Source organism: Myxocyprinus asiaticus, chromosome 31, assembly GCF_019703515.2.
Source record: "Myxocyprinus asiaticus isolate MX2 ecotype Aquarium Trade chromosome 31, UBuf_Myxa_2, whole genome shotgun sequence".
Classification (NCBI taxonomy): domain Eukaryota; kingdom Metazoa; phylum Chordata; class Actinopteri; order Cypriniformes; family Catostomidae; genus Myxocyprinus; species Myxocyprinus asiaticus.
In genome coordinates, this window is record NC_059374.1 from 15,761,712 (window position 1) to 15,775,659 (window position 13,948).

The 13,948-nt window shown below is 39.2% G+C and overlaps 1 protein-coding gene across 1 annotated transcript in view; it reads right to left on the reverse strand.

Annotated features, from left to right (window-relative positions):
* scn4ba (sodium channel, voltage-gated, type IV, beta a) overlaps nucleotides 1-11,331 on the reverse strand; it is a 79,820-nt gene extending 68,489 nt beyond the window's left edge. Inside the window, exon 1 of the mRNA XM_051665537.1 lies at nucleotides 10,777-11,331. Within this exon, the coding sequence (XP_051521497.1) occupies nucleotides 10,777-10,870 (94 nt within the window). The 5' untranslated portion in view covers nucleotides 10,871-11,331. The remainder of the gene's footprint in view (nucleotides 1-10,776) is intronic.
* Between the last annotated feature and the right edge of the window lie 2,617 nt (nucleotides 11,332-13,948).

Sequence of the window (13,948 nt, forward strand, 5' to 3'; positions counted from 1 at the left end):
CAAAGATGGCTGCCGAGTGGACTGACTTACTATTAAGACTATGCTCTTATCCAACACTTTATACAAAAATAAAAAAATTACAAAACATTTGGTGACTCATTTCATATTTATGTATGTAATACAAATGTACTGATGTATGTCAATAACCTGTTATACGCTTCCATCATATCACTCCAAACCCTGATGTTTTCTTTCTTCTGTGATACACAAAATTTTTTTTCCTATTAAAATCACGAGTTAGGCTCAAAGTTTGAGTAATACAATTTTGCCATCTCGTACTATTATTAGCCTACCACTTCCCTTATAAAAAATCGAAACTAGCCGCGAATTTGCCGCCTTTTATTTTCACACGCAAATGAGCTTTTGATTCACCGCAAATGTTTGCCAGAAGTTTGCAGCTCTTCACCGGTAGTGGTGAACCTGCAGCAAACCTTTGGCAACAACAGATTGCCACAAAGCTCATTTGCATGTAAAAATTATCAGTGGCGAATTTGTGGCAAATTTGCCATGAACTCCCAATTTTCATAAGGGTTGTCATGGGACCAGTCACGAACATAACCAAGCAACTGGTTATCGCAACCAAGTCATAAGGCAAAGCAATATCAAGCAATGCAAGTTGTGAGGTGGTTGCTAAATAAGGGCTTATAATTGATCAGCTTAATTAATTATTACCTATTGTTTTAAATTTATCTGATTACATTATCAAACTAGTCACCTAGAGTCTGGTCAAATGTGTGTAAAAACTGGCTGCTGTGGTTGCCAGGAATTGACCTTAAAAAATACAGTGACCATGTTCCAGGCATTACGGGATGTCATTTTGATGTCTTTATATTTTGTGGTTCAATACCGTTTATATTATTAATATATATAAACTTAATTAAACACCACAGAAACTTCAAAAGGTCACATGATGACAAAGGTAATCACGAGTGGCATTTCCAGGAGCAATGACCAATATACATGTAGAGACAGTGTACATGTGACACTAAAATAATGCAATAAACATGAACTAAACTACATAAAATATTATATAGAACACCCCAATGTACATAATTAATATAAAAAATAAGAAGAAACATTTCCATAAAATTTAATGAAATGTGATAGGTCACGCAGAGACATCTTGGAAGGCCTGATTAGTGTTTTTCACTGTAATTTTAACAATGCTTTACCATAAAAGTACATTCATTGTCTTGTTAAAGCTGCACCACGTAACTTCAGTTCAATTCAGTTCAGTGACTTTATTATCCACAATGTGGAAATGTGTCTTCGGCTTCACCATACACAATACAAACACCAACACATCACATAAAACAGCATAAAAAACATAAATATAATCCATTAAAAGTATACCCTCTTCAGGCATATTCAAATACCTACCCACCTATTTACACACATATACAAATGCGTGTTTAATAATCTGACTGCAGTTGTCACAAATAATATCTGATACACACTCTTGATAGCCCATGGTTGCCTAAAATGCCTCCCTGAGGGTAATAACTGAAACTGACTGTGTAGAGGATGGGTAAGATCCTCTATAATCGGCAAAACTTTTTGTTTAACTGTGGTTATAAATATATTGTTTAGCTGTCACTGTGTCATAACTACAATTTTACTTGCTACATTAACAACTTTAGACAACTTTGCTTTGTTTTTTACATTCAGGTTTCTGTACCACATGGTCATATTGAAAGACATAATGCTTTCCACGAGAGAACTTTGTGCTCTCTAGCTGCATCTGTGGTTGAAATTTTAAATTGCAAGCAATATGAGGAAGAATACATTACATCCGTCATCAGTAGCGGTTCTAGCTTGTTGGGCGCCATAGGCAAGACTCCCTTCAACAAAAGTTGTTGACGAGGGTGTGGGGGTGGGTTGGAGATGAGATGGCTAGAGGAAATCTGCCCCCGGCAAGATGCCCTCCTTGGATATACGGGCACCCCGTGGTTCCCCATGTCGCCCATCCCTAAATCCGCCCCTGTCCATCGTGTTTCGACATTACTGCTCTGGCAGATAAATCTCATGATTTGAGGTTACCTGGACATCGCCTGTTCGTGATCATGACTGGAAGATCCGGAAGAGCCAGAGTCATAATGGGATATTTTCATGTTGATATAATTATGTTGTATGATTAAACATTTAAAAATGAAATACTACTTGCTTTGATGAAGATAAACAACAACCTTATTTACATATTTTGAATGTGTCAGAGAGCAAGACAAAGAGGCCCAAGAGCAGAGGAACAGTTCAAAGGATTTATTAACAGTTAACATCAACTTTCACTATGCTGGTGAAGACTGAGGATCCTGGCACCAGCAGCAGTTGTGGGGGGGGTTTGAGGATCCGTGCGTGCCATGGCTGCGCAATGGGCAAATCCATTGCACTGTGGAAGTCAGGAGCGGATTCGTAGGAATCCTCCATTGAAGCGTAGTGAGGTGCAGAGAACAACAGCCAGCAGACTGGAAGGCAATCAATCTCCCAACATGCAGGCAGAGACGAGGAGTCCTCCATTGAAGACTCGTGAGTGCAGAAAACAAGCGTACAGCAAATTGGAAGGCAAGACCCCACATCCGAACTGATCGCGGAACAAATAACCAACCCACTGGGCACATAGTGGGGGGTGCGGTGTTTCGTAGTGCAGCACAGACTATAGCCTCCACCTCCCAGGATACCATGCCCACCACTCGAGTGGTGGGTAGAATGGTATCCAGTGGAACAGTGGAGGCCTCGACCTTGAAACATCAAGACAAAGAGTCGGGCTTGACATTCTTAGAGCCAGAGCGATACAAAAGAACAAAAAATTAAAATGGGTGAAAAATAGTGCCCAGTGAGCCTTTGGTGCTACAGATAAACTCTAGGTTCTTATGATCAGTCCAGACCACGAACCCTCTAACCAATGATGCCACTCACCCAAGGCCAACCGGACAGCCAGAAATTCTCAGTCACCGATGTCATAGTTCCATTCTGCTGGTGCTAAACGGTGCTAAAAAAAAGTCACACGGATGAATCTTTCCATCCGAGGAAGAGCGCTGCGACAGGACCGCTCCAACACCAACCTCAGTTGTATCCAGCTCCACGACGAACTGACTTGCAGGGTCAGGAGTTACAAAGATGGGTACAGTATAAAACCGCTCCTTTAATTTAGAAAACATGGCCTCAGCCCGCAGGGACCAACAAAAGTCAGTGCGGGTGGAGGTGAGAGGCGTCGCTGCTTCTCCCTATGTGAAATCTGAGTTTTTCAGACTTGCATGGGCTCTGTGTCGGGACGTGATTCTGGTGACCTGGTCGAAGAAGCAGACGGGGTAGGATGGCCCACCGCCTGAGTAGTTGGAGAGCGGCATTGACGGCGTAGGGCCAGGCGTTGATCGACTCGGATAGCCAGATCCACCAAATCGTCGAAGCATGGAGGCAGATCCAAAGGATAAATTTCTTCCTGGATGTTGACAGAAAACCCATGAAGAAACTGGTCCCACATGCCGTGGTCATTCCACTCACAAGAAGCAGCCAGGGTGCGAAACGCGATAGTATAATCTGAGACTCACTGATCTCCTTGAGACAATCCGGATAACACCCTTGCTGCCTCCTGACCTTGAGCCGAGCGGTCAAAACCTTGGCAGAGCTCCGTGGGGAAAGCGTGAAAAGAGGCGCAACAGGGATGTCTGTTGTCCCACAAGGTGGTTCCCCATTCACCACCCCTTCCGGTGAGGAGTGTGATCACACAAGCCACCTCCATTTTCTTTGAAGGGAAAGCAGAGGGCTGTAACGTGTAGAACAGGGAACATTGTGAAAAGAATGTGCTAGGATCCTGCCTCACCTGAAAATGGGGTTGGAGGAGAGATACGAGCCTCTAAGCGCCCAGAAACATGGGGAACCGCTAGAGCTGGTGAGGATGCTTCCTGAGTAGGACCAGCATCAGGAGGTAAGCGGAGTTGTTGTACAACAATGGTGAGCTCAGCGAGCTGTGACACCATCATCTCCAGAGCCCAGTTAGATGCTGAGATTTGATCCTGCTGATGTCCCAGTAAAGCTCCCTGCTGAGAGAGGGTGGAGCGAAGAGTAGATTTCTCCGCTGGGTCCATCGTGGCTAGATTGTTCTGTCAGAGAGCGAGACAAAGAGACCCAAGAGCAGAGGAACAGTTCAAAGGATTTATTAACAATAAATATTAACTTTCACTGTGCCAGAGAAGACTGAGGATCCCGGCACCAGCTGCAGTTGCGGGGAGGGATTGGGCAAATCTGTGAAAAGTGTGTTTGTAGGCGAGTGTGTGCACTGTGTAAGTCAGGAGCAGATTCATAGGAATCCTTTGTTGAAGCGTAATGAGGTGAAAAGAACAACGCCCAGCAGACTGGAAGGCAATCAGTCCTGACATGCAGGCAGAGATGAGGAGTCCTCCATTGAAGACTTGTGAGCATAGAGAACAAGCGTACAGCAAACTGGAAGGCAACCACACTCCCAACACGCGGGCAGAGATGGACAACCAAACAGATACATGAGACAGGACCAAATAGGCAGAGAGTGTGAGGTAAGTTATTTCACATCAAACAACAATCTAGCAAAGATACTGAGAACACGAAGGTCTTAAGAAGGGAGTGAATTAGTGGAGAACCAGGTTCTGCTAGCACGCTAATTAGTGGCACGATCAGCATTCCCCTGGAAAACAATCAATGTTCCCATGGAAACACTGATCATGCATGCCAGCAGCGCCTGCGAGACACGAGGGAGAGAAAATAACACAACACACAGAACAAACCAACAAACTCACTGGAGCCGTGACAAAATTAATTAATTGTAAATTTTTCTGACACTACACTCAAAGCGCTTTTACACAAAGAACAGGGGACTCTCCTGAACCACCACCAATTACAAGTATATTTTATTATGATTATTCAAGTGTTTTATCGACTATTAATGTTTGTATTGTTTTGTATTATCAATTTAAGAGGAAACTCGTGATACTGCTGATTCGAGTTCAATGTAAGACTTCATTCTTTTTACATTATTAATCTTGTCATCAAAATCAATGAAAATGTTTGTTGATTAAAAGTTTTTTGATTTCGTCAATGATAATGAAGACGAGATGAAAAAGACACATCATGAAGATTATTAAATTATTTTATTAAATTTTATTATATATAAGAAACACGCTACACACAATGCAATATCCTTTCACGGAAAATTAATAAGTCTCTAAAGCATGAAGAATTCAGAGTAAAGTAGGCTAACTTTTATAAAGTAGTTAATACTTCAGTCTATTCATTATTATTTCAGGAGCTCAGGTTTTTCACAACAAAGTTATTAGGCCTATGTACATTTATACTAGGAGTGTGCAGTGCATATGTATTTGTATCTGTGTCTGTTACTATCGCAAAATTATCTGTATCTGTCTCTGATAGAACTGAATGTGGGCGGGGCTTAAACCGGAACTGCGACAAAACTAAATGAAACAACATTTTTACATTTTTAAAATGTAACTCTATTACATGTATAGTTTCTATAAATAAAATATGCCTTGTATATGCCAATTCATAATAATAGCCTAATAAAAATAATACTAACTATTATTGATTATATGAGTATTATTATTATTATTATGCTATTATTATTTCATTATATTATTATTTTATTATTTTTTTTTCTTACCAGATGAAGCTGAATATGCAGGCTTATGAATGGCAGAACTCAATTATGTTGTTAAATGAGGCACGAGGAGTCAAGCAATTGTGAAATGTCAAGCACACATTTTGCAGTGAACATTAAATACAAACATTAAAAGAAATTAGAATAAATCAATATAGCCTACAAATAGGGCATCATTATTTAGTTAAATTACATGTACAGAATTAGCGAAACAGTGGGAAAATAATAATAATAATAACATTGTTACGTTAACATTTTCAAATTTAGCACAGTTTAAAGGGAGGGGGAAACAGATTGCGCATGTTTCAGTTTTTTGTATCACATGAGCAGGAATATTCTGAATAAATGTACATTTATGGCGCATTTGAACCTTTATGGAGCATTTAAACTTCTTAAATAAAATCTTAACTGGATGCTTATCTTAATCGGTGATGTGAAAATAAATGTGGTCAACTTTTAGAGGTGAATAGACGAGCTCCGTCATGAAATCATCACTTCAGGTCAGGAATCTAACATTGCGCTCAGGTTGGTTTATAAATTAATACATGGAAATCATTACGTGTGAATTGTGTGATACATTAATATAGACATTTTAAGGAGTGGAAAATGTAGCCTAGATTATGTAGTGTCTTAGTTAATGTTACACTTGACAAGCTCCATATGCGCACGATTAACGGAGACCGCATACTGAGTCGAGACCACGCCCATCCATACACTTTAGTAGGCTACTAATAGTGACTTCACAGACTCATAATTTCTTTGTAATCTTGGAAATGTTTATTTAAAATGTTGCTTTATCCTTGTGCTTCTTAGATAATCAGTCAAACGAATATTGTTTCTATTATTCAGATGAATCCTTTATATGTTTGAAGTCATTATTTGTGCCTTTCTGAATAAGGTATTTGGCTTTTGGCACATCCCTAATTTTTACTGTATGTTTGATACATGTTTACATTAGAAAATGTTTATGAATTTATTTTTTTTCTAAATGTTTGAAGTTACATTTGAATGTCTGTTACAGTTTGACACTTTTTTTGTCTGTTTGTCCACAAAGACGAACAACGTAAGCCAGCGGTTAAACTGGAACTTTTTGTTTTTGGTTCACAGGGTTCACTTATGATTTATATTTTATTTTATCATAAAGATGTAATGAATTTAGGTAAAGTGACAGTTTCCTTACCTTTTTGGGAAAGTCTCTTCTCTATCTGTTCTCTTTTTATTGTAAAGATTCTTTTCCATACAGTTTATGGGGCACAGAATGTATAAAGTAAGCTACACAAAATGGCAAATTATAACAAAGCATTTTAAAAAGTGCAGTTTATGGTTTAATATGTTGAATAAAACTTTTAGATAAAGGTTGTAGCACCCTTTACAACTGTAAAGCAATTACAGTTTTAAACTGTAAAGAGAGAGAGAGAGAGAGAGAGGGAGAGATTGAGAGAGAGAGAGAGAGAGAGAGAGAGAGAGGGAGAGATTGAGAGAGAGAGAGAGAGAGAGAGAGAGAGAGAGAGAGAGAGAGAGAGAGAGAGAAGTGTGATGTATAAAAATATCTGCTCTAACATCTTTGTAACAAGAAACAGCTCAGAAACAGCTTGTGACCAGGGGCGCCGTTAGGATTTCTGGGCCCCCTAACAACTTTGCACTCATGTTTGGTCATGTCATTTTAGTGAATTGGGACTGTGTTTCCAATGGAAATATTGTATTTTTATGTTTAAATATTGATTTAAGTAATCGATTGGAATATCTGAAGGCAAACAAAACCACATTTCTATGAAACAAACTATAGCATTTTGTTATGGAAAAAAACAGTAGCCAAACTAGTTATAAATCTATAATTAAAACAGATTTGTTATTATAAAATACAAGTAACCTAACCCTAACCATTTTATAGTTTCAATATAAATCTGTAATATTTCTTTCAAGACCTAACTTTTACTAAGTTGGTGATGCTACAAGAATGGCACATTGTTTTCTCGCCTGCATGAATAATAGCACATTGTTTTCTTTGTTTGTGCTGTTTAGAATGTCGGGTCTGTCTGGCCTCATGAGATTTTTGACATTCTCCATAGAAAAAAATATCAGTTTAATTTAGGTTTTGTGGTCTGCGCTGCGCTGTTTGGGGCTCCACATGATTCAGTCATGCCTGATTTATGACGCGAGTCGCTCCGTGTTGCATTTTATGCTTAAAAAGCACTTTTGGGATGAACCACTGAATGTCTTAAAGGGGATCTCACACACTAGATCATCTTTTATTATCAAGTCTTCATGATGTGGCCATTTATCACAAAATCATGCAGGAAAAGACTTAGGGGTTCTGCTGGGCCCCATGTCTGTCCAGGGGCCTTAAAATCATCCCAACTGTCCTCCCCGTTACGGCGCTCCTGTCTGTGATAGCAGCGTTTTATGCACAAGCTTCAGATGGGACAGTTCTTACTGTTGCATTAAACACAAGACCCTTTAAGGCAAGTCAGTTTACTCAGCAGCCATCTAGGAAACTGCCCCCTGCAGCTCTTTTCAAGTGATGCAAGTAAACTGAAAAGCAATTTTCTGTCTTATAGCCGATATATTTTTAGCGTTGCGGTATGAGGATCAAAGTTTGGCTGGCTAGCTTTGGCAGTTAGCCCTGCAGTTACCTGATAGATGTCATATCGACACCATTATGCAGGCAACTGAGTGCCCTGTGGACATAAAAATTAAAAAGTTAAATAATTAACTAACAACTACCAATGATACCAATAAAACATATTATATCATAAAATACATTTAAAATTGATTTATATATATATATATATATATATATATATATATATATATATATATATATATAAATTAACTTATGTATAATTTACAAGAAGTACACATTGTTTTCCTCACAATCAGACGAGGAAGTACTACTGCCATTTAGTAATGTAGCTAATTAGCAATGAGGCTAATAATTGCACTCAGTCTTGATGTCAGAGTATCCTTTCGGATGCATGAGTGCAGCCATGAGCTCCGTGTATCCTAATCACTCTTGGTGTGAGGGACTAGTGACGGTAGAGGAGATACCACAACTGCTCTTCACACACTCAGCATGCCATGACATTACACACATCTGTGCTCACTGACTATTTATAGAGGCTTGTTCTTATCCATTACTCTATTTAATACAGAATGGAGGAACAGTGTGTCCTTTTATTTGTTTAATTATTAGTATTGGTATTACGTAGAACTGTACTTGGTAATATTACTAAACTGTATTGAACACTTTTTTGGGACCTGCTCCATTTATCCTAGTTTATGCAGAGACATGTCATTGATAGTCTGATGACTCTAAAAACTGTAAACACCATGGCTCTTTAAATACTATGGTGTATGTACTCCTGGTAGTAAACAAGTTCACCTTGAGTCTCCTTTGTTTTCCCCAATACATAATGCTGCATTATGTTTTTTATTTATTTTTTTTAATTAAAGTTCCTATCAGTTGCCATACACTAAGAAACAGAAATATTTTGTGTAATCAAACCACACAAATCAAAGTGAAGTCTGTGTGACTTTATTACCACCCTCTCTGTCTAAAAAGTTATTTGCCATAGTAGTGCACCTTCTTATAACCTGAAGGATTTTCAGTAAACATATTGAGAAATACCATATATTGAATTGAAGAATAATGCCCACCTGCTCAAAAATAATTAATGTAATTAAATGGTGAAATTCAACTAAGTGCTGAGCTGGTGTGCCATGTGACTCAAGAGTCGCACAGCCCAATACATCATCAAGACACTTTAAGCACAAACCCACACATCCTGCAAATAACATCCCGCAGCTAATGTAAATCAATCAAACAATTTCAGCACACAAAATAGCATTTACTACCTTTAGGACAGACTTTGCATGATATATGGGTAAATTGTTTTTCAGTAGCTAACAGTGAGATTATCAGGAGATTATCAGGAGTTGGTGTAAAGAGTCCATGTGAAAAGTAGGAGAGATCATGAAGAGGGTGTTTAGGAAGCATGAAAACAAACATTGAAGACTGGGGGAACCAAATGTAAAAGTTAAAGAATCTTTCAATAAAAAAAAGATACTGAGTGCATTTACATGCGCACACCAATATGCTAACGACCAAAAATCAGCTTATCCCAAAAAATCAGAGAGTTCAAGAAAAACTTTTTTCTCTGCATTTGATGTCTAAACAGTCATAATTTACAGTCATTTGCACAAAACTTGCTCACATTTAGTAAACCGGTAAGAACGCCAGTATAGTGGTTAAAATGAAAAGTGAAATCGGGCAAAAATCGATATGTGCCAATTAGTTTATGCTTAAACTGTCCACGACCTTAGGTTGATAAAAGAACACAGTTTAAGGCGTTAGCATGACCTTACATTACGTATAATCAACCAATCATCTGAATAACAGAGGGGACGTCTCCCCCTCAAAGACTGTGGTAGTTATGACAAGGTTTTTAAGAGTGGCATGAAGATATAGTAGCTTTAAGGCAAATTATAAAGGATGGCTGAAGTCACTGGAGTATTTTGGTCACAAGCAGATCTCTGATTAGGTGCATTACTTGCACAGTAGGTGAGGACATTTAATAACAAGTTAACTCAGATAAACCAAATTGCACAAGTGGGACAGATAAGACCACTGTGAGTATTGACTGATGAAAAGTATTGCTCATTCATATACGCATTAGTTGTTGTGCACCAATATTCCTAATAGTTCTGCAGGATTCCAAAGCTCCTACTGTACTAATTGAAGATATTTGATGCCAACATGATCATGCCCTCTTGATATGCACCCAGTTGGCTGCTACATGCCCCATAAATTGACAAAGTGACATACACCAATTGCATGATTTATTTTTCCACAATCTATCTTTCTTTGACCAAAGGTAGGAGCAGGATCCTTGTCCACCCATAGCTTCTCCAGACATAGAAACCTGAGATCTTTAAACAAAGCGAACCAGACACACAACAACAAGTAAATACTCAAGCTTGTTTGGACCCTTTCAGTTTGTGCAACTGCAGCATTTTGGCAGCCATCACACAAGAAAAGGTAGGATGGGGCGCCTGAGGAGTAAACAACTAGAGAGAGTTGATAAGGTACAAGGGACGAGAAAGGGAAAGTAAAGGAATTATTGTAAGAGACTTACCGAGCAGAAGTGTGATAACCAGACCTGCATGAAATACATCACCAGATTGCACACACCTGTGCAGAATTGATCTTCTACCTTGTTGCAACTCCATCTCAAACTGTCTGCTCACTTGTCCGGCAATGATCTGTATGTCTGCCTGTTTCCTGGGTGTCTATGTGCTTCTGTCTTGGGTGGGATGGGTCAGGGTGGGTGTTGAGGGGCCACACGAGACCCAGCACAGAGCACAAAATCAAAACAGGAATGCTGACTAGACAAACTACAGAGGTCTTGCAGAGAGTGCCTCCCTGTGCTCAGTCCTCCTTTGCAGTATGTCCCAATGAGGGAGGGCAAGACAGAGAGGACTAGAGGCTGCACCTGATCCGTTGACGTTTCTCTTCTGATCACTGGCTCTCAGTGTGTGGACGCAGGATACGCTGGATTCATTTAGCTGTAGCTCCAGTGCAAAGCTCTGCTTTAAATCTGAGGAAGAGACTGTTGGTCTTGCCTCTGAATAGGTGGCGCATGCTGGGATGAATGTCCAGAGGAGGGGTGGAGAGGGTAGGTGCTGTGTGTCTGAAGTCGGCGCAGGAAAGAATGAGCCACTGCAGAGGGACGGGACGAGCGAAAGGCGAGAGAGAAAGAAGGAGGGGGGAGCGAGAGTGTAGGAGGTGTGGATGAGTGTGTGTGAGAGTATGTGTTGTAGGGGGAATGTCTTTTAGACTAATCACATCTGTGAAGATCATAAACCCTTCAGGAAAGGAATGTAATAGGGTCCCGTTATAGCCCATGCCTGTAACCACGTTTATAGCATTATCTCTCTCTCTACCCCCCCCCCCCACACACACACTTCTCTGACAGCAGAGATTTATTCAACCTCTGTCAATTACATCCTCAATATTTCATTTTTCTCTAGTTTCTCTTCCCTTCTTTTTATGTCTGAGCTAGCTGCACTGCCCAGAGGATTGAGGATTAAGATTTTATTTTAAGAGACTTAATGTGGTTAAAATGCTTAAATGGGCACAGATGAGACAATTGTAAGAGTGAATTGGGGTAATCTGGTGCATTGGGTTATGTAGGGCACATACTGTAAATTCTGATGTCCAAATGCAAAATAATGCCCCAGATTACCCTATTCACCCTATAGTAAGAGAACAGATCTATAAAATTAACAAGGATAGCATAGTCCAGAAAATTTGGTCCTGGAAAAATTTGATGTGAAATCTATAAGTTCATAATGAAATCCCTGTCGATTGCTTACTTGTAGAACATTGTTGAGATCACTTCTGATACTCTAGAGTAGATGCAAGTAAGATTGCGGAGGTTTTAGGAGAATAATCTGAGATGCATCAGATTTAAACAAAGGTTCCCATTATATTTTAATTCAATGCACTCTAGGAGAAACAAATCAGATATTAATGAGACCTCCTTAGTGATTTTATTTTCCTCTGGGTGTCTACATCTTTCTTCTATCTGTTTCACTATTTGGAGCAATTCCAAGCCTGAAGTAAACACAAGTGTGGAAATTTTAGAGCTATTGGATTCCCTACAATGCAGGACTGAATCAATGATTATGGTTCCAGGAAAAGAAGCTGCATCAAACTCTATAAAAACTCTAAATTTGCACGAAGTATCCCTGCTGAGCTCATTCAGGATATTAAATGTACTGTGTGCATGATTTATGATGCAGTTTTAACCTTTCAGTAATTCATATAAACAGTTTTGTTTTCCATGGAGAGCATGGCTTTACACTTAAAATCTTAAACACTTCAACATGTAAACATCTGATTGATTGTTTGTTTTCTCAAACCTTCTCTCTCCCACCTACTTTATGGCCCTAATTCTATCCAGGCCTCCAAACTGCAGAGTTAGATTACAGACAAATGCTTCTTTTGCATGTCAACCAAATGCAAAAGTCACAAATGAACTCTTTATACTGTATGTAAAATCCAGATGGTAATCTAATTATTTAAATGCAACCTTTATTGTACGGTTACAAATCAACAATTATGTAGTCAATTATATTTACTGTATATCTTCATCTCAGGCCTGCAGATAATTTTTCAATTCACAACCATTTGGCACTTTTATTGAAGCAGTGAGACTGCTTAGCCATCTGAATTTTTAAAATAAGTCACCAGGTGTTGTCCAGTAATAGCCCACTTCATGCCATTAGATAGGCTTTATCTGTTTGGTCAATATTGTTCACTTTAATGCAAAAAATTACTGAAAGATATCTATTATATCTTTTAATTAGCCTTTAGGAGTGCTTACACAAACTGCCCACCGACTGTTTGGTGACTGAACCCCTTGAATATTTTCGGCTGGGTTTCCAGTTGCACCCCCTTGGTGTCCAGCCGAAGCCCCCCTTAATATGGCGTCCCAATGCCTTGAATACATTGCATACATGTTTTTTGTGCCTCTGTGCCTACACGTTAGAGTTTATGGTCAGAGAATGCTGTGAATCCATTTCAATGGGGATGGTGCATTGGAAGGAGATGAATGTGAGGGTTTGTGAATGTGATGTTCCATCATGCGACCAAAAGTTAAGAATATTTTAACTTCAGCTGCAACACACTCTGCTGTAGATATCTGTTGACCAATGAGAATTTCAGAGGGGCAGGTCCAGTTGTGCTTTCGGAAATCAAAAAACTTAATTTCAAACTGGCACGCCCTCACAATTGAGTTTATGTTTTCCTATCTTTCAAACGCTCCATATGAGCATTCTCTAGTGTTTAGGTGCCATTATGTCAGTGAAATAGTCTGTACATATTACTTTTGGGTGAATTGCAATTCTGATTAAACAAATTTCCTCCACAACCGATGGCGTTGGCTGTTGCGGCATTGTTTGAGTGAGATACCACTTTATTGTTTGGTGGTTTGTTATTGTGGAATCATTCCTTTCAGATTTACCCACTTCTAAGTCATGAGCAAACAAAGTGAACTGTGGTTGGTCACTTTACATGTCTGTCACTCAAGTCAGTTATTAGATGGTTCTTGGACAGAATAAACTGTAAAGTGGACCAGACTTTATGGAAACTAAGCATTCTGAAACAGGCTGTCTCATGGATTATTTGATTATTTGTGGCTCATTTCCCCAGCATCCCAATAACTGGATTGAGAACTAGATCACTCAGTAGTGCTGTTGGTAAAATGAAAGCTGAGCACATGGGAAAGTGGTCTAGGGCCCTTG